This window comes from Sander vitreus, chromosome 4 (genome assembly GCF_031162955.1).
Source record: "Sander vitreus isolate 19-12246 chromosome 4, sanVit1, whole genome shotgun sequence".
Lineage (NCBI taxonomy): Eukaryota > Metazoa > Chordata > Actinopteri > Perciformes > Percidae > Sander > Sander vitreus.
Window position 1 is genome coordinate 30,906,358 of NC_135858.1, and position 24,400 is coordinate 30,930,757.

The 24,400-nt window shown below is 42.4% G+C and overlaps 1 protein-coding gene across 11 annotated transcripts in view; it reads right to left on the reverse strand.

The window, feature by feature from the left end:
- Positions 1–901: 901 nt before the first annotated feature.
- cadpsa (Ca2+-dependent activator protein for secretion a) overlaps positions 902–24,400 on the reverse strand; it is a 236,100-nt gene continuing 212,601 nt past the window's right edge. For all 11 annotated transcript variants that reach the window (XM_078247561.1, XM_078247563.1, XM_078247562.1 and 8 more), the window contains 2 exons: positions 3,122–3,226; positions 902–1,178 (listed from right to left, as the gene is read on the reverse strand). In XM_078247561.1, the coding sequence (XP_078103687.1) occupies positions 1,008–1,178; positions 3,122–3,226 (276 nt within the window). In that variant the 3' untranslated portion in view covers positions 902–1,007. The remainder of the gene's footprint in view (positions 1,179–3,121; positions 3,227–24,400) is intronic.

Below are 24,400 nucleotides of genomic sequence, written 5' to 3' on the forward strand. Positions count from 1 at the left end.
AAACATTTAGTTTGGTCGACACATGATGCAAACCCATTACCAAAAAAAAGTAAGAGCATATTAACACCTTTTACAACAATGCAACTGCACATGTTTTTTAGCATACAGACAAATGTGTAGCCTTGGTTATAAACTTGAGAACAAAACAGTCAACCATATTGCTTGATTCAGGGCTAATTTGGGAAATATTTTATGAATGTTTTGTTTCAACTCTGTTGTTTTGGACCTAAAACCAACAAGTAACTATCAGTGCCATTTGGATCAATCACAATATGACTTCAACAGTGAAAAGTTCATTATGCATATTGGCAGACTTAAAAAAAAACAGACACCTGTATCTATTTCACTATTTCACTTGGAACCATAGTATAGAGGCCTGGATCAATTGAGTGTTTCATAAGTTCTTCTCTAGCAGAACAGTGTAAAGTAAAGAGACTGCTCCATGTACTTTTCAGTCTTAGCGAAAACCAACAGAAATGCTCCCGTACAAAGACTGTGGACATTTTTGGTTGCACCAAATGAAGGTACAACAAAATGTTTTGAATGAACTCCATATACTGTAGATGCAATCACCTGCCTGTCTTTCTCATTTTATTTGTGAGTGCTTCGCTTGGTGTTCACGGTCACATCTGCGCTTGTCTTACACTCCTGTCACATTTTAGCCTCTTTTGGATATTCTGGAAACTCATTTGCCCACATTTGAGTTTTAGTTTTGAGGAATTAAAGCTTGATGAGCCTACATGGGGAATTTCTAAATGGATAGCATTGATAGGACAGCCTTGCGCGTTGCAAGTGTTTATAGACACAAAATGCTTTTTCTTCTTGTATTGTATTCAGACAGAAATGTGGAACTATTACAAGAATGCAACAAACTGAAACAGCGAGGAATGGAGGGGAAAGGTTGGACGTTAGGCCAGTCTGCAGGCATGGCTGCCTGGGTTTTCAGGCAGTATACCATTCCCCCCTCTGAAAAGCTTTGACTTTGTAGTAGTTTTCAGGCCCATGATCTAGTTGTCGTCGTCTTCATCACTGTCCTTCATGGTAACGCCTTGCATCCCTCCTTCCCTCACCGAGGCAGTGGCTTCTTCCAAGGTTAGCCGGTTTCTCACTGTCTCATACATCTTGCTGTTCAACGTGGAGTCCAGCACCCCTTGAAGGCGGAAGTCACGGTACTTTTTCTATCACAAACAAACAAAACAATCAGAGGGTTCAAGGTTCACCAGTTGTGGAATTAGTAAGTACATTTACTCAATTAGATGCACTTCACAAATACTTCTACTTTACTTGAGTTTTTTCTTTTCATGCCACTTTCTACTTCTACTCCGCTACATTTCAGAGAGAAATATTGTACTTTTTACTCCATTACATTCATCTGACAGCTTTAGTTACTAGTTGCAGAGTATTTTTACAATGGGCTATTAGTACTTTTACTTAAGTAAAGCATCTGAATACTTCTTCCACCATTGAGTTTCACTGTATCAGTCTCAAAAGGGAGTCCCCATGTCATCTGAGCTGCCTGATCGCTAGTCTATATCCACAACGTTCCACTTCCAGGATTGCTCTGGTGCCGCCAGAAATTCGGCCGGATGTTGGGTAAGTGAAAACAAAAACTTGCCCGAAGACAATTTTTACTTACTATACAGATTGTTTTTTTGTTTTGTTTTGTTTTGTTTTTTTTGGGGGGGGGGGCGTTCGAAAAGAACATTTGAAAAAACGTTTAAAAGAAAACTGTCAAACTTCGAAAAAAAAAAGTCTAAAAAGTATAAAAGCACAAAAAACGACCAAAGCATCGGAAATAGTCGGAAAAAAACGGCAAATGTCGAAAGTGAAAGAACGTTAAAAAAAAAAGTAAAAAAACTTTCCGAAAACGTCAAAAGCGTCAAGCACCAACTAAATTCTTGATTGGCCAACGGCACATTCAAATCAGATCATTCAACAAGCATTCTCCAAAGGGGGCAAGAGAACGATAACATCATTTATGATACGATGATGCCCGAACGGGGTTATAGTTACTTGCCCGACGTGGCGTGTTACCTGTCACTGTCACTAACAGAGGAGTAGTATCCTATGGGTGCAGCTCCTACTCAGACACTTCACACAACATTTTGAGTCCTGACCCTAACCTCAGTCACGTACACTAGGCTTCCAATCTTTTTTGTATGTATGTAGCCTGTGTGCATTCATGTCCCATTAATGCTTGTTACTAACTTATCTCCGGACAGCTTATTCCCCGGAGTCCTTATGTTTTCTCACCTTGCAGTTTTCCTTGAATTAGGGTGGCACCTACTATGCACTGCTATGCCCTGCTACTCCCTGCTACGCCATACTATGCCCTGCTACGCCCTGAACTGCTACAACTACTATTTCTAGTCATAGTTCCATTATCTTTATTGTTACTATAATTGCAAGTGTTCAACATACCCCCAACCAGCACCAGCAGATGCCCGCCCGCCAGGTTTCTGCCTAAAAGGAAATATTTTCCTCGCCACTGCTTTGCTCTTGGGGGAATTGTTGGAATTGTTGGGTCTTTGTAAATTATAGAGTGTGGTCTAGACCTACTCTATGTGTAAAGTGTCTTGAGATAACCTTTGTTATATTTTGATACTATGAATACATTTGAATTAATTGGATGTGTAAGGAAAAAGGTAATCTTTATTTCAAAAAAGAAATGACTGGCCACAAAAACATGAATGACCCTAATCTTTTTTTCATTTTGAATGTTTGAACTTGATGCAACAGGTAAAAAAAAAAAAAAACATTCAAGTTTTTAATATAGCAAATTGGCTATCCCTATGTAAATGTTTTTTGGAATATATCGGGACAATCGCAATAAACTGTTTTGTTGAATCGCTTGCCACTCACTGTTAAAAGCCTCCACTCTACCAGGAAGGCCAAACTTAAGTGTAACTGACAAAAACACCACACTGAGACAAATCCATTTTTATAATAATATATGTCAAATGAGGTTGAAGGCAGCAGTGAAATGTTATAATGTACCAGAGTTATAAAAGAGTCTCTTAACTTGATAACTGTCATTGATTCTTGAGAACATTCCCATAACAATACATGTTGCTTGCGTTGATATAAGTGGATTAGAAATGTGAAAGGCAGCTGTTCTCACCTTGACAATCCTGATGAGAATCTTCAGTTGATAAAGGTGGAGCTGCAGGTCCATGCGGTCAGTCAGCCATGTTCCTAGCAGGTTCATTGTGCTGGTGTACCATTGCTGTAGACACACAAGCACACAGTACATATCATCTACTGATGGTCTTGTTGAGCATGTTAACTTTATAACACCCACATCAGAAAAGATGAGAACATTGCAACACTCAAAACAATGAATCCATCAACACATTCTCACTCCCATTGCGTCAAAAAGCAACGTTTGGTCTGGTGCCTTTGGCGTTTGTTATTGACGCAAAAAGGATCTAGCCCTTTGGCATAATTTTTCACTGCGCTTGGTGGGGACTCTTGGCAACACTTTTTGACACTCTGGGTCGGGACGTACGTTTACGTGGACAAGAACGGGCAACACATTCTCACTCCCATCACATCGAATACGGACGCTAGGTCATTTGGCCTTTGGCGTTTGTAGCTAAAGGTCTCCTTTACCGTCATATCTAAACGCGCTTGGTCGGGGCTCTTGGCGTCACTTTTGACGCTCTGTGTCAGGAGGAACGTTTTAACTGACATGCGGCACAAAAAAGGGACAGTTAGGTTTAGGGAAAGATGGTGGGTGGGGTTACAAAATGTACGTTTCAGTGACACGCGGGACCAGAATGGGACATGAACCCTGGTCTCCTGGGTGAAAGTCCTGTGTTGTTTGACTCATCCACCACCCCAACCAACCTCCCTATGCGGCTTTTTGGTCTTTCATACTACTCTCTACTGCTATTAATACTACGTCATCTTACAGCGCCGCGGTCGAGCTGCTGCTCTGCCCGGTGCGTTCCATACAGATGCTGAAGGGTGATTTTTGCGTCGGTATCTGACGCTGAGAGACACTGACCAAGCGTCAGTATTTGACGAGTTGGGAGTGACAACGGGTTGGAATACATTGACTTTGCTCATGTGGTATTTGGCAGAAACAGCGGGTGATGTCATCCTTGCAGTGTATCATGATGACAGAGTTTCCTGGTGGATTGTTGAAGGAGAAGCCAGAGGGACAAGGCTGACAAACAACTCGTCTCTAATCTGAAGCTGTTCATGTCGTGTCTCCATTAGAAAATGACACATAGCACAGAGCGGGCACTTCTCTATAGCAGAGGGGTGGTTCCGCTGCAGTTCAGCGGTGCCCACACAGTCGTGCCTGGGAAGTTTAATCATGTGGGGCCCCATCAGATAGTCCCATAGGCTTCGGGTTTATTTAAGTCTGGAGCATGGGCCCCAGGAAGATGCAGCAGCCAATGAGGCGCCAGTTAATGGGGATCCTAATAAAGGGTAAGGCTTCTGATGCTCTTGGTGCAAAGCAGCATGTTCTGCCATGGGCACTTGTCAAAGTCCATGACACAAATCTTTTAGGTGTCAGTTTGGCAGTGTATTCCAAGCTGCGGTCTTTCTCTATGAGTTTTGTTGAAAACAACTGACCATCAAAGCAACAAATGAAGTGATAAATGATGTTACATTGACTGGTTATTTCTGTAAGCACTTCAAACCCTTACTATGGAGGTTGCTAGAAAGCCTGGTACTGTAGTGATTGGCGTATAATAAGTAATCATTTTTAAGTAACTAGGTAAGGAAAACAAGTTTTTACTATGCCAAACAGATGAAAGGGATGTGTGTTTTATTGATTACAAGTGACAATTACAAGAAGTAAACAGGCACATTTACATGTCATCTGTTTGTATTTTGAATATATTGAGCACTGCAGTACTGTATCTGTACTTTTTTTCAGCAGGATATGAACATGTTTGTCCTGTAAAAAACTAAACAAAAATATTTTATTTAAACCCACTTCACAACATCTCCGACGGATAGCTGACTTCAATGACTTCATCAGCCAAACACCGTAGCAACAACAAGTGTATTCCAGCCATGTGCATCCCTTTTAAGTGTCCCCTGGAAACAGTATCCGTCGGTGTGTGTCTGGGCTACTTGCAGCCTGTTTCGGCGGCAGTAGCTCAGTCCATGGGGAGTGAGCTTGGGAACCGGAGGATTGCCGATTTAAGTCCCCGTACGGACCAAGTACGGAACGTGGACTGGCAGCTGGAGAGGTGCCAGTTCACCTGCTGGGCACTGCCGAGGTGCCCTTTAGCAAGGCTCGACCCCCAATGGCAGCTCCTTCGCTCTGGCATCTCTCCATTTATCGATGTGTATCGGTCCTGTTTGCATGTGTGTATTTTGGGCCTGTGTGTGTACTGTGTATAATGGTGGAAACATTTTTGCAGGTAGGTCTTCTTCCATCTCTATATTCTTCTATATTTAGTTGTGTTTTCTCTATTACATGTGGGTTTCTGTATTTGGTTGGGTTTCCTGTATTTGCAGCTATGTCTTGTTAAATTGGGGAAGATGTCTATATGCGTGCGTTTTCTTACTTTGCAGAGCGTTGAGTCTCGGGCCAGTCCTGACTTTCACTACTTGACAGTTTTTGCTTTGCGACGCAATGGACACAATTCATTGAGCTCTCATAAGTACTGAGGTACCACAGTGAGCCCTAGTCCTGTTACTGTCTTTTACACAGGTCCCCACTCTCCCACTGCTTTATTTAGACCAGCCTTCTCTGAACAGGGAGCTTTGAGAGGCACACGGAGCTCCGAGCACGGCAGCCATGCAGAAACACAGCCAAAAGGCTGCAGATGTTTCTCTGTGGGCCCCGACTGTTGCCAGTCTAATTGATGGATAATGATGAGCGGGGCTGATATTAATAGAAGCCGACTGACTTTCAACAGTCAGGGTCACAGCAGAATGGATGGGGGGCGGGAGAATAATGGTTAATGTTTAAGAGGGCTGAGATGCCAAGGGGCCACTTATAAGTTGTACAAGACAGATTTTATTTTTGAAAGTAAACAATCATATTGAATCTCATCATGGTGAATATGAGCTCTATTGTACCTCAGATTTGACAAAGTAGAAAGTCAAAGGTGTATTCTGCTCATTGCAAAACATTAGCTGAACAGTTGTTCAACCACAGTAGTCATGTTTATTGACAACAGTAACAAGGTTGTAGATGTAAAGAAATATTCAAGAAAGAAAAACGCAAAATAACTTGTGATGGGCTCACACCAGCTGATGACGCGCATTGCCAGCTCTATCTCCACAGCGCTGTGGAGGAAGGTCTGGCTACACCACAGATGCATTCTGGGATAGGAAAAAAAAAACGCTCTGGGCTGTTTACATTTCTTTAAACCAATCACAATTGTCTTGGGCGGTGCTAAACTCCGGACAGTAGTTCTGCACAATAGTTTCGGGAAGGAACTTGTTTTGGTGGAACTTTTGCACCCAACAAGACTAGCCACATACAATATTAAATGAAGTTAACTGTTCACACAACACAGTAACGTGAACTATTTAAATTAGCTGGATACATGGTTAAACCTCATTAGCTCCTACCAGTGTATCGCCGTGTGTACTTCTTCTACAGCAATCCTATCAATCGGTCCCAAAATGCCCCAGTTAGAGAGGGAATGACGTAAAAATATTCTTTGTTAATCTTTACAATCATTCCCCGAAAGAACCAAGCAAGCCTGCGTTGTTGCACCATCCAAATTTTCTTCAAAACCATTTTCAGCGTGTAGCTTGCTAGCTCGAAGTTTGTTGTCGCCAGGTATTTATCCTGGAAATGTACTTCTGTTGATCCAGACTACACCAACTGTAACGCTAAATTGGGCCAGGGCTTTAAAGTGGGGGGGGCCAAGACCCCTTCCCTACTGCCGGTGCCCTTACTCGGACCACACCCATCTTCAAACTCAGCCTTCATTTAGATCTCAAAAACACACCTGTAAAGTTTCGTGACTGCATCTTGCACGGTTGTGACGATATCGTGTTAACACGAATCTGTCCTCGGACAGACATAGTACTCAAAACTTCTGTGGTAGTACAACCAAACACACGCACAGACACTAAAATCATTGGTCAAAGGCTCATTTTTATAGCGAAACGTCGGAAGAAACAACACAATTCCAACATTCGTGTAAGAAGCCATAGACACACAAAGACATGACTATTGCTTTTGTGCAAATGTGTTGCATGTTGAGAGTTGGTGTGGAAATAAAGAGACACAATCGCAGCTAAAGTAACATCAGATTGAGAGTTTTTGCAGAGCTATAGACAAACTTTTGGAATATATCTTTGGCATCTTACTTAACCAGAGGATTAAATTGCCAATCTGCACCAACAATGATCATCACAGTGCAAAAAAAATATCTGGATTTTTTCGTCCAAATTTGAATTGCCAGATCAAACACAAACAACCAAAACCTGCTAAGTGAGACACCAGGATCAGGCCGACTGAGGCCGCAAGCAGAGGAAGCGAGCAGGTCTCCGTGTAGGTGAGGCTCCGTCAGTGGAACATGGCTTAGAGAGAAGATGGCAGAGCCGGGGTGAATCAGCGAGGCGACCTGGTGCCAGCAGCTTCCTATCTGTCGCTGTGTGCCTGTGAAGGCTTCGGCGTGGCAGCAGGCCTGTGATCTCACCCCGAGCACAACCCCCCGCCGAGAGGCCAGGCCTGGAGTGACTGATCCGCTGACTGGCTGCTCTCCCTCTTTCTTTCCATCATCCACTCCTCCCTCGCTTCTCCTTAAGACTTTGCACCGCGCCACACAGCTCCCATCTGCAGACATTCTTACAGCAGCCATTTTGTGTCCTGTTCGGCTTCACTCCTCTTCATTTTATATAAAAAAAAGAGGCTTTGACAGCTTTGTCACAAGTCTTCTTGCTGCCATGACTGGCATTTTGGAGGTCTGTCAGGGACATCTTGTGTACACATAATGCCTGCGATTTTCATCAACTTTAAGATCTTTTTAATGCCAGTTTGAATGCAATACCCGTTTCCTCATTAAAAAATTAAAGTGACAGCTGATCCATCAGAAGGTATTTGCATGAATAGTTTACATTTTAACCAGTACTACAGACACAGACTGCTGGCTCTGCATTAAAGACATAAAACGTTAGCTGTGTTTACGACAACTTCCCTTATACCAGTCCAAGGATAGGATAGTGTCTCATGTGCTATGGATTGCAAAGCCCCTTTATCCAAATGTATGTGTTTTTGGAGTATACAAAATAAAATTGACTTTTTTATTGTTTCACCATCTTTACAAAGACATATGGAGTTAACTACATGATATAGGCTACTGCTGTAGTAAGGTTATGACACCCCCCTGCCCCCCCACCTCCCTCACCCTCACACACACACACACACACACACACACACACACACACACACAGACACACACGCACAGTTAAAAACAATATTGTCAAAAAATGTAGTAATTTAAAAAAGTGTGTTGCATGGTTAAAGAAAAATAGGCTATAAACAATCTATTTCTTAACCGCTAACTTTGCACTATTCTCTTCTAGCACCATTCTTACTAGGAAAGTGTCTGCATGTGTCAATGACAATGCACGCAACATCGTGGCTGTTCTACTGGTACATTAAGTCAGCAGTCCACGGACGTTAAACACATGCGTGTAAGCGCGTCCGAGCCTCCCAGACGGGTGAACTGGAACTCAGTTTCCTGCTTGTCGGTTAACGTGGGTTGTCCAGTTTAACACACCTCCCAGCCAATCATGAGACATTCAGCCGCAAGCATTGTCCAACTGCCATGGAATATAACCTTAAAATCCATCAGATATCCATGACGAAATGGTCCTCAAAAGCCCATAAATTGATCACATCAATGGAATTCTTTTGCAAGACCACAGTCTCTGTAATCAAGGGTGATTATCCAATCCATGAATACAAGGCATTACTTGTGGAGAGCATTATTCTCAAGTTGTCTTGGAGAGAGTCATCTTCTTAGGAAAGTAATCATAGAGATGCTTCCATGCAGATGGTCCATGTGCTTGACATTGCATGCACAATCAGGTACACAGCTGTTCATTTTCCCAGATGTTTCAACTGGCCTTGCGTTGTTGATTACAGCTTATGAGATGGATCAGCCCTACTCTGAATCCTAAGGATGCCCTGAAGTCTCCCTACAGCTTTCCTGTATAAAGTTGCAAAGGACGGGCTGCTGGCTCCAGAAGTGTTTGGCAGCTAAATATGTCTTCTCCTGCCACAATAAAAGGCAAAATAAGTAGATAATTGTATGTATTATCATTATTATTCTTATTTGTCTATTTTTTTAAAAAATAGACAAATAGATTAAATCAGTAATAGATAGATTAGGCAGCTTAGCGGACTAAGCTGCCTAATCTTCATGAATCTTTAGAATATGCAACAACAATAGGCTGAAGGAACCTTCTAGTTCCTTAAAAATAGTTCTGGGGGACTCAAAAGACCCCCGAAACTTGGGACGAAACACGGTGTAAGTCTAAGAAATAGGATACAAATCACTCCACGGGACAAACATGAGGGGGTCGCTGGTATATTATTTATAATGTAAGGGGTCCTTGGCTGAAAAAAGATTGAGAACCTCTGATGACTGTATCTGTTCGCATTGATGATACAATCTTTACAGTTAGAAGACAATTTAGATCATGCTTGAATAGGTACTCAAGCAATTTAGTATTGGACATCTGCACAGTATGGAGACATGCAAGTAAATTAAAAGGTCAAAAAAGTAAGATCGGAATTGATAAAGTGGAGGACATATATCCTGACTTGAAGGTTGGGTTATGCTTAAAGGTCCCATGACATGGTGCTCTTTGGATGATTTTTTTTATGCCTCAGTGGTCCCCTAATACTGTATCTGAAGTCTCTTTCCCGAAATTCAGCCTTGGTGCAGAATTACAGCCACTAGAGCCAGTCCCACAATGAGCTTTCCTTAGTATGTGCCATTTCTGTGTCTCTAGCTATTGAGGAGGAGAGAGGGGGTGCAAGGTGGAGAGTGGCGGTGTGGCCTTGACCAACTGCCACTTTGCTCATTTGAAAGCCATGCTGTCTCTCTCTCATGGGTGGGCCAAATTCTCTGGGCGGGCAAAGCAGAGAAAGGGGAGGTAACCTTGCTCCTTATGACGTCATAAGAAGCAAGATTCCAGATCGGCCCATCTGAGCTTTCATTTTCTCAAAGGCAGAGCAGGATACCTAGGGCTCGGTTTACACCTATCGCCATTTCTAGCCACTGGGGGACCATAGGCAGGCTGGGGGAACTCATATTAATGTTAAAAAACCTCATAAAGTGAAATTTTCATGCCATGGGACCTTTAAAAGGAAGTAGTTTGCATGATGAGTCGTACAACATCATCTCTTTTGTATATTTTAATAATGATTAGACACTCTTTTATATACAGTATATATATATACAAATATGTATTTATTTACTTGATTTACACTTTTTACTGATGTTTTGCACTTAAAGGACTGCATTGTCACGTCTGAGGAATAGCAGGCTTGGACCCAAAAGTGCAGAGTGTGGAGGCGCGGAAAGCAGTGAGCAGTTCAGAAGGTTTATTCAAATGAAAAAGGCTTACAACAAAAGGTGTCCTGAGGCAGGCAGGCATGCATGCAAAAGGAAGTCCAACAAAAATCCAAAACCACCAGAAAAAAACTAAAGACTAGAAAAACAAAACCACAATGACGAAGAGATGCAGGGAACGACAACAAGGGAAACGACGATGAACGGACTAGAGACAAAGAAAGCACAGAGACTAAATGCACGAGGTAACGAGGGTAGTAACAAGGGACAGGTGACATGAGGGCTGCTGAACAGGTGGAACAGCGGGGCAGACAATCACAGAGGCGGGAAAACACACAAGGCAGGAAGTCAAACGAGACATGACGCAGGAGAAACAGACACTACAAAGTAAAACAGGAAACTGAATGACAAGACAGTGTGAACAATACGACAATGACTGATAACACAAAGACAGGCTGACAAGGGTGAGACAAGCAGGTAAGGACTACAGAGACACATGAGGCAGTAAACAACAAAACAGGGAAAGACTGCTAAAATAAACAGGAAATATCACAACAGAAAACAACAACCATGACACGCAATCAATTTCATTGCACATGTAGAATGACAATAAAGACTATTCTATTCTATCTGAAGGCAAAAGACTGTGTAGCTGTTCCGAACGTTCCAATATGGGAATAACTGCACACACATTTGAAGAGCCATTCCTCGAAGGCATTCAGAGTGTTGACCTTATTCATAGATACAAAAGTCACAAAAGCATTTGTGTGAAGAATGACAAGAGACCTTGAGAAAGTTCCACTCCTGCCTACTTTCTCTCAACTCTGTACATCTGGCCGATCGCTGCTGCGTGAAGTGCAGTATGCAGATTATCTGTTTTGCAATAAGTCTTGGGTCTTCTGATCATTTTACTAATTCCTTATCTTAAACCACTTTAATACTTTCAAAACAGTTAGGCTGGTTGTTTCTTTTGCCCTGACTTTATCCCTCTTCCCGTTCCAAATTGCATCCTTTACACCATTTCCGGAGCGATCTTTTCTCTGACACGCAACTATCGAGCTCTTCAAATCAATTCTGTCTACTTCAAAATAGCCACATGTAAAAGCCACAGTTATACTTTAAACCTCTGGACAAGGTGGCAGTCCTTCAGTGCAGAATAAAGACGTGGCGTCCACATGATATCGATAAAGTTGAAAGCCACTATGACGCTGTGTCAAATGAACAGTGATGGTCCCTCTTGCTTTGTTCCTCTTGGCAAGAACAAACAAAAGAAAATCATCAGACAGACAAATTCACCCAAGCTCTCTTTTATTAGGCTGCATGGGGATCAGCAGGGGGCTAGCGCTTGTTGACAGCCAAAACAAGCGTAATATGGCTCTGAATACATAATGCCATAACCCGGCAGGGATCAAATCTGTGACATTCTAACGAGTTCCATCTGAAGGAAGGGCTTCCATTCCTTCAACTGGCTTATCAGTGTGTGTGTGTGTGTGTGTGTGTGTGTGTGTGTGTGTTTTTGTGTGTGTGTTTGTGTGTGTGTGTGTGTGCATTTGTGTGTGTGCATTTGTGTGTGTGTGTTTTGTCACCTCACGACATGCTGATGAACTCCTACCTATACACAGGCGACATGCACAACACACACACTCGCACATATACATCTGCCGGTCCATCTCCATTTTGAGCGATAGTTGGGAGACAGAGCGACCTCCTGCCCCCATCTGACACCAAGCAACCCATACCCCCCAACCAACCCCCACACACACATACACACACACGGACACAAACATACAAGCTCACATACACACACACACGCACACAAACCTCGCCTTGAAACCAGTGTTCACACCCAAGTCTTTGCATGGCGCTTGGCAGGGGGGGCCTGCCACCAGCAGGATTTGATGCAAAAAATGGCACACCTCTTCTTCTTCGCCACCCTCCCCTCCACCTACTCACCTCTTTCATGACCCTTCTGCATATATTTTCTGTGTAGTGTAATGGGAGGGAACTGGCCTTTTTTAGATTTGAAGGGCAAACAACACATGAAGACGTGCAGGCTTTTCCCTAGGTTTCTGGAAGACTTAGGTGCAAGTATTTGGCAACCCCCCTTAGAAAATGTTGAGATTTTCAATTAAAAAAAATGCTATTTCACATAATTTTTCGACCATTATTATCATCACCATATCTATGTCCAAAACGTTGGAAAAGCTAGAGCAGATGATAAATACAAAACACTCAAAAAGCTTAAAGACAAAACTTGCAAAAGAAGTCCACTGGGGATAGAAAAGTTATGTAGTTAGTTTTGATGCTCACATTGACTTTACATTCATTTGGTTTAGGTGCTGCCCAAAACAGCTTGGGTGCTGCGCCTAAGCCTTACTGGGGATTTCCACCGAATGCAGAACGTCCTCCGTCTGTCAATACCCATCAGGTCCGGATTTATTGCGGTACGGCTGCGGCCATGACTGACAGCTGTAGTCACGAGATCTTGCGAATTCATGTAGAATAGGACCACAAAACAAACGACAGTTTGTTTCCATCCAGTGGAGTAGAGGGGAAACAACTCTGTGCTGTGTTTTCAAGGTGTAGTGCAGGGAAATGTGATCCGCCGTGAGCAAGGTGTCGGAACGCAGCCTTTCTGCAGTCAGTGAAAATACACACATTGACTGTAATGGAAACCAGGGACGTCACTAGGATTGAAAGACAGGGGGGGCTTAGGCCCGAGGCTATGCAAAACTTTCCCTTGCAAAATCTTACTTACACACTCTAATGTTAGCCTTTAGATACATCAAAGCTGCATGGGGGGGATTTACTTAGGCCAGAGGGTGCTCCTGCTGAGTTCTTCTTTAGGCTAAGACTTAACCGCTATCTATCTGCCCGTGTAAATGTGTGGTAAAGTAATACCATACCTAATTCCTCTCTCTATTAGATAAGTTGCAGGTCAAAATAATATTAAGAATATTTAATTACTAGGGGTGTAACGATACACATATTCGTATTGAACCGTTCGGTACGAGGCTTTCGGTTAGGTGGTTAGGACTAATCCTATTTCATTTTTTTAAAAAGAGCTTAAATTGTGGGAAATATAATGTTCTCAGTGCCGCTGCACTCAACAAGGCAGCCCAAATGACGAAACAGGCAACATGCTGTCTGCCCTTCCCACTCCTAAAGAAAAACACACCACTCCAGTCAGGCATGATACGCTGAACTAGCTCGTTGCAATATGGTGGACAAGGATTTAAAGTATGTCTGAATTTAACAACCTGATGGCGAGATGAATCAAAGTTCTAGTATGAATGTATGTATGTATGTATGTATATGTATGTATATGTATGTATGTATGCTCATATATAGCCTAGTCTACATTTAGGCAACATCTACATACTTGTTTAATTTATTACAGCAAAGGAATGCAGAAAGTTAAGTTGGTCAGAATCAAGCATATATAATAATTATCATGAAATAATTTAGTTTAGGCTATGCCTTGGTGCCTCTCTCTCTCTCTCTCTCTCTCTCTCTCTCTCTCTCTCTCTCTCTCTCTCCTAAAATATCTTCCAGTATCCATTTGTTCAATGAATTGAAGGTTATACTGGTACAATAGCATTAACAGTGACACTATGATATTTAGGGACTGATATTGTTTTTAATACTATAGAGAAAGCAGGCTATATTAACGGTAAAGAATAGAGAGCTTTGGATACCTTACTAGGCGAGCTATTTCTTGTATTTCACTCGTTTACACCAGCTAGACAATTGTTTTCTATAGCCAGCTAAAATATTCCTTTATCTTTACCTCAAGTAAATGTAGCTGAAGTGAAGCAAGTAAAAGTCATTAACAACAACTTTTCAATTTCACTCTGTATCACTCACTGTGTGTGCGGTAGCAAGTCCAGACCAAAGATCTGCGACGAGACGAGATAAATCCTGCAGCTACTTGCAACACAGCGGTCTGCAGCGTTATGAAAGCTGCCAGTTTAAACCAATGAGACAAGAGACAAGATGGTGTATCATCTTCATGGCCATTGACTCTTTGTACTTCTGTCTAACTTTCAACTTTCCGGCTTTTTTGTAGCTGGATATATTATTTGTTGTTTCTCATATATAATTTGGATAACGTTGATGATAGAGAGATACTTGCTACAGTTGCATTTCGAGTGATAAATCGGCGAAAACAACATTTTATTTCTCTGATTTACTGCTGTGTTTTAATGCTGCCTGGCGCTCTCTGTCTTCACCCTCGCTCATCCACATACTGTTACCGTGCAAGCGGCCGCTCGTAAGCCTCTCTCTAAAACGCTGCCATTTCCACCAGTTGACAGTTCGTGAAATAAAAATAAAACAGACTGCAGTGCACGACGACATGAACAGATGAATGGTGAAGGAAGATTGATTCCACGTAGTGAGTGATACAGAGTGCACTGTAAAAAAAAAATGAATTCTTATTATTATTTGGGGGGGGCTTAGGAACATTTTGGGGTAGCTTCAGCCCCCCTAAAATAGGCCTAACGACGTCCCTGATGGAAACCTAATGACTCCGCCGCCGTTCCGGTGCGGATCCGCAGCTGTTCTGCAGCCGGTGGAAATTCGGGGTTATAATGGTAGGGAAAACCCTGACATCCATCATAATAGATCATTTTACCTACTACTTTACTACTCTACTCACAGTTCAATGAATGTGTGTTGGCACTGGTACGCATATTTGATCATTCTGTACTAAACAGCAAACTGGCCTGAATTAATGACATTGATGTCTTTTCTAGTAATTACCTTAGACAAAGTGAAGATAGCATAATATCCAAGGAGTAACTTGTTTCATCAACGACAGTCCCGAAATCCAAGCAGTTGTCCCGAATCCCGAATCCTGCCCTAATTGTGCCGAAAATTAGAGCAAAGTCTCAAGAGCAGACTCTCGAGTAGTTATAGTCTGATAGAACAGATAGAACTGATCAAAAACTGTTCATGGTGATTGAGTCGTCCTGCAGCCAGCTCCCGTCGGCTGCTCATTGGCTGCAACAGTACGTAGGCCCTACGTAGGCGGCTAGGCGCGAATTTTGATAACACGCACTGCTATTTTTCATTCATTCATTGTTGAAATGGAGGCTCAGGCTGGTGTCCCGGGACCCGATGAACACGTAGCTAAAAAGCAAAAACGTCTCTGCAGGTACCGGGAGAACCGGGTAGGTACAGTACCCCTGGATTACTGCAGTTTTACGTGATGCAAACAAAGCGTTTTGCAATGTATGTAGGAAGGAGTTTGGTATTTCACATGGGGGGGTTGAATTCCTGAATAAAAATAATAAATCATTTTGGTGTTTTGGAGTTTTGAAATTCATGTTAATTTTGCAAAAATATTTTAAATAAATCACAAATGGAAAGGGGAATACATTAAAATAATTTCCTGGAGGGTAGCTGGGCATACCCAATTATAGGAACACCCGTAAGGGGTGCGCTTAGGTCATAAACAAGCGCCCCTCAGTAATTCTACAACTATCCGAGAGCACAAGTTTAGCGGGGGAGCAGAAACAGCTTGAAATGAAGAAGAGGGGTTTGAGTGTAAGAGCACAGGAACTCTGTATATCTGAGTGCAAACATAAAGTTCTGAGCTTGAGAAGGGGATATTTCAGTGAGAGAGCACAGAGTTTGAGGGGGTGCATTAAAAATGCAGTATTAATAAAGTCACGGGCGCTTCTGCATGCGCTAAAATTGTAGACTATGCTGCTGTTTTTCTGTACCAAATATTTGATATACAGATTAATGATTGTAATCTTACCTTCACCTTTCTAAAATAACATTAAAAAAAAGCATTGACTTGACTAGGTTACTGTCTGTACAATAACACACACACACACACACACACACACACACACACACACACACACAAACCCCCAAAAAGCCAACTGATTTGTTAGGTCAGAGGCCCTCTTTTGTAGGGCCGCTCAGGAGCTTTTGTGCTGCTGAGAGCCAGGAATGTTGGAGCTGAGGAGGAGCCTCGCCACAGGGGGTACACGGGGATTACAAGCAACCTGGGACTCTGCCTCTTTCTGCCTCTGCTGCTGCTCCTGTGTGTGTGTGTGTGTGTGTGTGTGTGTGTGTGTGTGTGTGTGTGTGTGTGTGTGTGTGTGCGCGCTTTTTTTTAATTGTAGGTCTGAGTAAGAAACCATTATAGTTGTTGAGCACTGACTGGATTACGCCAGGAGAGTATTGTAAGTACAGAGAGTTGGCATTGAACACTCACTCGCTCTTGTTTACACATTGTTTGTTCAAACACTTTTACTGATTTGAATTCTAATTTTGTTCATTTTGTCAGGTATTTTACGTCGTCGTTGTTCATCTGTTCTTCACCTGCTTATTTTCTTAGATGACCATGTTTTTCTTGAGTGTAAGTTATTGCAAGTGTTTATACTTAACATTGTGAAATATTATCAAAAAAAAGTGCTGACTTAGTATTATCACAAAACGGACAAAAAAAAGACAGACGGTCTCACAGAATTCCGTGAAATGATCACAAAATGTTAACACCGCATTACATGGTGGTGGCACGGAAGCGAGTAGTATGAAAGCCCGAAAATCTGCGTAGGGAGGTTGGTTGGGGTGGTGGATGGGTCAAAAAACACAGGACTTCCACCCAGGAGACCGAGGATCGTGTCCTGCGTGTGATGTTTCCTAAACCCAACCGTCCCGTTCTTCTTTTCCTAAACCCAACCATCCCGTTGTTGTCTCGCGTGTCATGAAAACGTAAGCCCACCCACGACTTTTTCCTTAACTTAAGGGGCCGTGTTCATTTCACGGAATTCTGTGAGATCAGGTTGAAAAAAGATATTGCATTTGCACCAGTATTGAAAAAATGCAAACACCGCCTCTTTTATGAAAATAAACCCTACAATGCAAACACATGATGACATTTTGCAGCTCCACACTTGTTTGAGTACTTCACTGCAGTTTGGGATTGATATTTAGGGTGAATTTGTAATGATCATGGTTTTGGTTTGGTTAAGGGTTGAGGTTAAGTGAATACAGTCAATGGAAGTCTTAATAAGTCTAATCTACACATTTGGAAAAGTACAAGTGGAATTCCAGCTTGTTGATGCCCTGGCTATGTAGTTGTTAAAAATACCTTCCACACTCAAAAAGTAGCAGTGACAAATGAACCACCCTATTAGTATGCTAATGACTGTGTATCTAGTAGACGCGCTCTAATCCTTAATTTGACTGTGAGGGGGGGGGCAGCCAAGATCCAGGCTTTGCCTTCAATGATGAGGATAAATGCAAACCCCTGTTTTTTCTGCTCACACTTTTTCAAATTGATACACACTATATAGTCCTCATAATAGCTACGTTCTCATTTCAGTAGTTTTAAGTGACTAAAGACACTTAAAACCCTAACCCTAAGTATTTTTGTTGCCTAAACTTAACTACAGTAGTTCCGTTTCAACATTAACTATGTGTTTAAAACGGCGGCCGTCACGTTAAATAGTATGGTCACATTATTAAAACTGTCACCACTGTTACAATCACATTTAAAACGGCCAACGTGTGGCAGTAAATAGAATGGTCATATATCTCGTTTTGGGAGTCACTGGAAAAAATCCACCTTTTTCTGTAGTTTAGGTCTGTTAAAATTCAGCCCTCCTTAAGAAATTAATCCAGTCCGAATGTGGCTGAAATCTTCTTCCCCTTTTTAATCAGAAGTTGCACATAACAGCCACCATGTGGTAAGAAGTGTGAATGGATGAGTAAAAACGGCTGGGTTCTCTGCTGGGCCTCATGAGGTTAAAGCACTGTTGTGACCATTTAGTCTTTCAATGAAATAGTATAAAACAGGGGTTCTCAACTGCTCTCACCCTGTGACCCAGATTTTTCCATGGTCATTAAGTCGTGACCTACTTTCGTAGAATTCAAATCCAGCAAATTTATTTTTAAAAAATAGCCTTTTTCACATAAATACACACTTTTACACTTTTTGGATGGTTTCATGCTCTCATGTGCAAGCACTTCATTACATAGTGCACACTGGGGTTTCTGTCCCTTTTTATCCTCAATGTACGAAAAATTCACATTTTAAATACTCCGGGTCATATTTGCTTAACTTAAAGTGAACGTTACTCAAATTATGGATACCATGGCTACAGCGCTAGACTGCTGCATGGCTCTGACCCATGTCCGTCACAATGTTTTGTTCTAAATAAAAGACAAGTCCAAAATCAGATGTACATTAACTATCATTTATTTATTGATCAGTTGTCCGCGACCCACCCACAACGGGTCCCCGACCCACTTTTGGGTCGCGACCCCCTAGTTGAGAATCACTGGTATAAAACAGTGATTTGGCTGCTATAAAAACCTGCGAACCAAGGCTAACACTGATTGCAGTGTCCTCGATCAAAATATTCTACAGAAACAGAAACATATCTAAAAGGCTTTGACTGTGCCATGGCCTTCATTGACAAACAAAAGAAACGTTCAAAGGCAGCACTAACAAAGAAGAGAGGACATTTTACTGATTGTGCCACATCTGTTGTGAGGTTCTCCAGCAATGAGTATCTATCGCTAAGCACACCTGTGGCCATTTAAGCATTCATTTATTACATGTACTGTGCCTGTAAACCACCATCAGCAGTAATATACCACTTATCATTATTATACGTCAGAAAGATAATCAGTGATTTACTTTATAGTGCTCATCAAAACAGACTTTACAAAGTGCTTTGCAATAGAGGTTAAAATGAAAAGAACATGAAGTAAAATGAAAGATTTAAGTAAATGTTTAAAATTGCAAGACAAATTAAAGTAAAGCCCATATGCCAAAATAAATGAATTATCTTATTTACAGGTGACTACAAACCGATAATAAGAAAAAAAATGGGTATTGATTGGGATCCCTTTTTCATGGTCATATGACCATTTAGCTGACAACTTGTCGTGTGTGTGTGTGTGTGAGAGAGAGAGAGAGAGAGAGAGAGAGAGAGAGAGAGAGAGAGAGAGAGATGTCCTGCTGAGACCCAGCTGTGTCTGTAATTAGCAGGAGGCATGGAATGATGATTGCTGGTGCGGCAACACTAATGCCAAGTGGCAGGCTTCCTTTTGAAGGAGAAGGAAGGCCGCTGAGTGCCATACAGCCACACTACTTTTTCTTTCAAACACACATGCTTACACTGGTATACACACCTAGCCCATATGCACACAGACACAGACACAGACGGGGGGGTTGTCCCTGACAGGTCCTCCTATTGCTGTGAAAAGACTGCAAAAGTGAAAAAAAAGTAAATTAAGCTCTTTTCAGCTCTCAGCTCTTCAATATTGCTATCCATCTAACCAACACTGTAGGTCCTCTAATGCATCGTAACCTTAACCCATTGACTCGCTATAGAATTATTTTCCCTATTTTAAAACCTAGAATGTGACAACGCCCTAGCAGTGTTTTAAAAAACAAAAACAAGATGTGAGGATTAAGCAGATGTGTATTTAACCTTGTGCGTGGCTTCATGGTGGTCTACCATTGTAAGACCAGGTAACCGCATTGTCCCCTTTTCTGGCCAAGGACCAAGTTGGCCAAGTTGCATGTCATCCTGCCTCTTCATTTCCTGATGGCTCTCTACTGTCATGTACCCTAACAAAGGCAAAGATGGCCAAAAATTACTTGAAACTTGTGATACTTTGGCCTTTATGTCAATGTTCCGGAGCGAGGTGCGCAGCCATGAAATGACGTCACCATGTCTGTCGATTCCAGCGCAAAGGCTCCGCAAATGCGTGGTCGTGCACCTCGGGGAGAGACGTCACACTGGGAAAAGCAGAAGTATTTTGTTGGAGAGTGTGGAAAGGGTGAGGATTAGGGGAAAGCTAGTCGGGATTGCTCCGGTGCCGCACTAAATTCCGCTGGATGCATGTATTTTCGCTGATGTCCATTTCCTTCCGCTTTCCTTGTGTTGGAAATTAAAACTCCGGTGGATTTATGAGGACTATTGTTAACTGCTCCTCAGATCTCTGCATGGTAAATTGACACAGCTAGCTAGACTATGTGTCCAATCTTAGTTTTCTCTCGCACGACTATTTTGCAGCGGCACCGTACGGGGCCTAGCGCCGCCCATGACGATTGTGATTGGTTTAAAGAAATTCCAATAAACCAGAGCACGTTTTTCTTCCATCCAGGAATGCTGTGTGGACTAGCCAGACCTTCCTCCGCTCCGCAGCGTGTGGATGGTGTGGCAAAGCGAGACTAGGTTAAAGCTAAAAACAGTCTCATGGAAAGAGTAATTTCGATTTGGAGATAAACAACAGTCACGTTAATAATTAGAGTAGATGAATGCAATGTTTGCCGCTACGTCAGGGTTTACTTATGCTCTCTACTTCTTCTTTACTACTTCTTGCTTAATCACAGATTATTAGATCATGTAAGAATGACATTACCTCCTATGGAGTCCGTTCATTCGCATTTGCAGATCACCTATTTTTGACTGGGAAAATGGCGGCTAGCGTAAACAACAACTGCTAACGTGAGTTGCTCAAAACCTTTCTTTTTAGTAAACTCTGGGTACACAAACAATGTTCTCAATGCTTGCGTTCATGTGTAGAGCCCCTGGTGATACTTGAAGCAAAGTTTCATGTTGTGTCAAGTCTTCTTAGTGTTTTAAAAATAGCTATTTTGAGGCTAGCATAAAAGTGCCCCAAGCACTCCTATTCAAAAGGCCATTTGACCGAAAAACGAAAATACGGTAAATATTAAAAGTGGCGATTCCGTCCTAAATATGCTTTTAAACGAAAGTTTGACTCGGGTACATTCACAAAAAGACCCTAGGTTGCATTTTGGCGAGAGTTACGCTTTAAGTGTCCAATTGTCTATTTGGTAAAATGTTCCAAAAACTGTCTGACGCAGCCCACCCTACCCCATGCAAAAACTTGGCGCCTTCTCTTAACCCTATTCCCATAGTTTGGTCATTGGTGTGTGGATGGCAGACTTTTAGAAAATGATGTGAAAGCACAAGAGTAAAGGGACACATAAACATGTTTTCAAATGTATCTGCCTCAGAGTGGACAGACAACAAAGGGGCTTTTCACAGAGGTTCAATAGGGCTCAGCAACTTGTACTAGATATTGTCATCCTCTGACTCTCTCTCTCTCTCTCTCTCTCTCTCTCTCTTTTCATCCAAAGAAGTAGGCATTTTAGAGGAGGAGGAAGGAGCAGAAGGGCCCTGAAAGTAGGACTAAAGTAAGGTTTGGGGCTCAACGAGCTCACAGGTCTCAAACTGTTTTGATTGTGCTGGTGACACAAAAGGTAAAACCTGGCTGACCATTGACCGCAGTCTGAGCACAGCTGGGACGGCAACAAAACAGGCTCAGTGGGCATTTCAAGCAGGCAGCTGTTTAAGAAAAGGAGTGCTGAGGAACAGGATGGCAGTCTACCCGCAGGGCGAAGCATCGCAGGAGAAAGGTAAATGTTTATCTCAGGTCTGGGTTTTCTTTTTAGGGACGACAATCTGGCTCTCTTACAAAACACCCGTCTCCTTCTACCCGCAAGTGTCTGCTCAACGGACAAGAGGGACTAAATAAGGAGCAACTTTATATAAACATGGCGGTTTGGAGAAGGCATGGGTTTATATTAGGGGCAGTGGGTGGAGTGAGTTGGGGGGCCATGTTGTGAGGAACTAAACAGTTGAAATTACGGTCAGCGACCAGTCATTGAGTAAACATACAATGAGCGACAGAAAAGCTCTGTGGTAGACAATAAAAAAAGAAAAAAGCCGCCGGCTTCAGGCCCTGAGAAAAGTGAGCCATTCTACTTACAAAGAGCCGCTTAGGGGTGGATTGAGGGAAGGAAAAAGAGGGCTAAAACACTTGTGGGCTCAGGGAACTCTATAGGGGGAGTGAAAATGGAATAAGCCAGCAAGCACTTGAGGGTCCCGCCGAGCACCTGAATGGGACAGAGGGGTGGAGCAGCAGAGGGGGGTCTGGGGAAGGTGAATGGCCTTCTTTTTGGGTCCAATTTGTCTCTTTTCACCCCGCTCGCCCTGCTCCGGCTCTGACAGATGTACAAAGAGGGAGCGGCGCTGGGCCACTCATCCAAATACGCCCGTGAGCAGCTGTCACTTTTGTCAGACAAGTTAATCAAACAAATGCCACCATACCTCCCTTTCTAACAAGGCAGAAGGAAAGAGGCAAAGATGGGGGGGGGGGCTGTAACAGGGTGATAGAGACCCGAGAGATGACATATGTGTCCTCGATCAATTCACCCCGTCGGCCCTGATCAATACACCAGCGGGTCTTGACAAAGGAGAAGTCTCCATTAAACTGGTATTTCCCTCCTCTAGGGACGATCGTGGCCTTAGTGTCCTTTGCCGTTTCCTCCCGGCAACATGGCGCTGGGAATGCTCCCAGAGGATTTAGAGCCGAAAGGAAATGAAGCAGGGGAAGAAAATGCTCTCTCTCAGTAATTATTAAGGACTCTAAGCTGCTTACAGACTTCATTAAACGGAAGTGAAACCTTTTCAGAGCCTGTTTTGAACAGTCACACAGTCAATCTACCCTATCCTGCCTGGCTGGTCTTTTTTATTCTTGTGACCGATGACAATGACCATTATTTTCCTCCCCATTGCTTGTGTAATCCTTTTACTGATATTTCACTTCAACCTAAAAGAGATTACTGACGGGCATGAAACACACACAAGAGAACATCGATGCAGTATTGCATTCATATCGTTGTAGATGAAGGGTAAAGGACATCTGGTCATTGTCTGTCAGATAAAACACACTGATCTAAAAAAAAAAGCCAATCCTACAGCGAAACATTGCAGAGGTAATTTGTAGCTATATGTTGGTTGATGTAATGGCTATCAAGGGTTATAATTTCATGAGATGGGTATGGGTAAGAAAACATGTGAGCATGTAATCTGATTAAATATACAGAAATATATCAATGTATCATTCATTATCTATACATGTGACATATCATTGGACTTTAGTCCTTCAGTGGGATTGTATCACGATGATAAGATTATGTTTCATGTCATTTTACAAAAAATATGTTGTATGAAATAAGGATTCAAAGCAAATTGTAATCTAAAACTGATATTAGTTATAGTTTTGTTTGTTTGGAGTTGTGTCTGATATCCGTTTAATTATCTCACTGGTAGTTCCTGTGTGTAGTTGCTACTTTCTTATTACTTAATCAATTGACCTTTTGAGCTCTAATCAAGATAGAGGCTATATATATCGTTATCAGTCTTGGTGTCAGATTCTAATAAATATCCTCACACTGATTTCAACCATATCACACAGCCCTAAAAAGACATTATCAATTTTGATCAAACAGATGATTTGATTAACTCTTTATTATCATATTACGTATTACCTTCTAGTCATGAAGTAGTGTCAATTATAATTCCAAGTTCTCAGTCATTTCTTAGATTTTTCCATAATAGTTTGAGTTTTCTTCTATGATGGTCCTAAAAAAGAAAGGAAAAACATGTCATCTTTATTCTATCCTCACATAACTGAGTCATTTGAGCAGAATAAGACATCTGGCAGGCTGCGGGAGTTAAGTTTGCGTGTTGCCTGAGCTCAGTGTTGATTAAATTGTTCATTTGGCATGGCCGTGTGGCTGGCAGGTCATGACCGGAGCCGGCAAAGTGGTGAAACGTCTCCGGACAGCCAAGTGGTATGACGGCAGCTCCATAACCCGGCTGTCTGCTGGCATTCTCTGTCACCACGACAAGCCCCCGCACCAACCCAACCCATCCACAAACCCACCCGCCGTGACCAAAGTACAGCGGCGGCGACAACAATCTCAAATCCCCTAATCTGCAGCTCAGCCTGACCCCTGCCCTCGCTCTCACAGCCGTCCGGCAGTTGGTACGCAGAGTGAGACGGGAGGAGCAGCGGCGATTAGAAAGCGT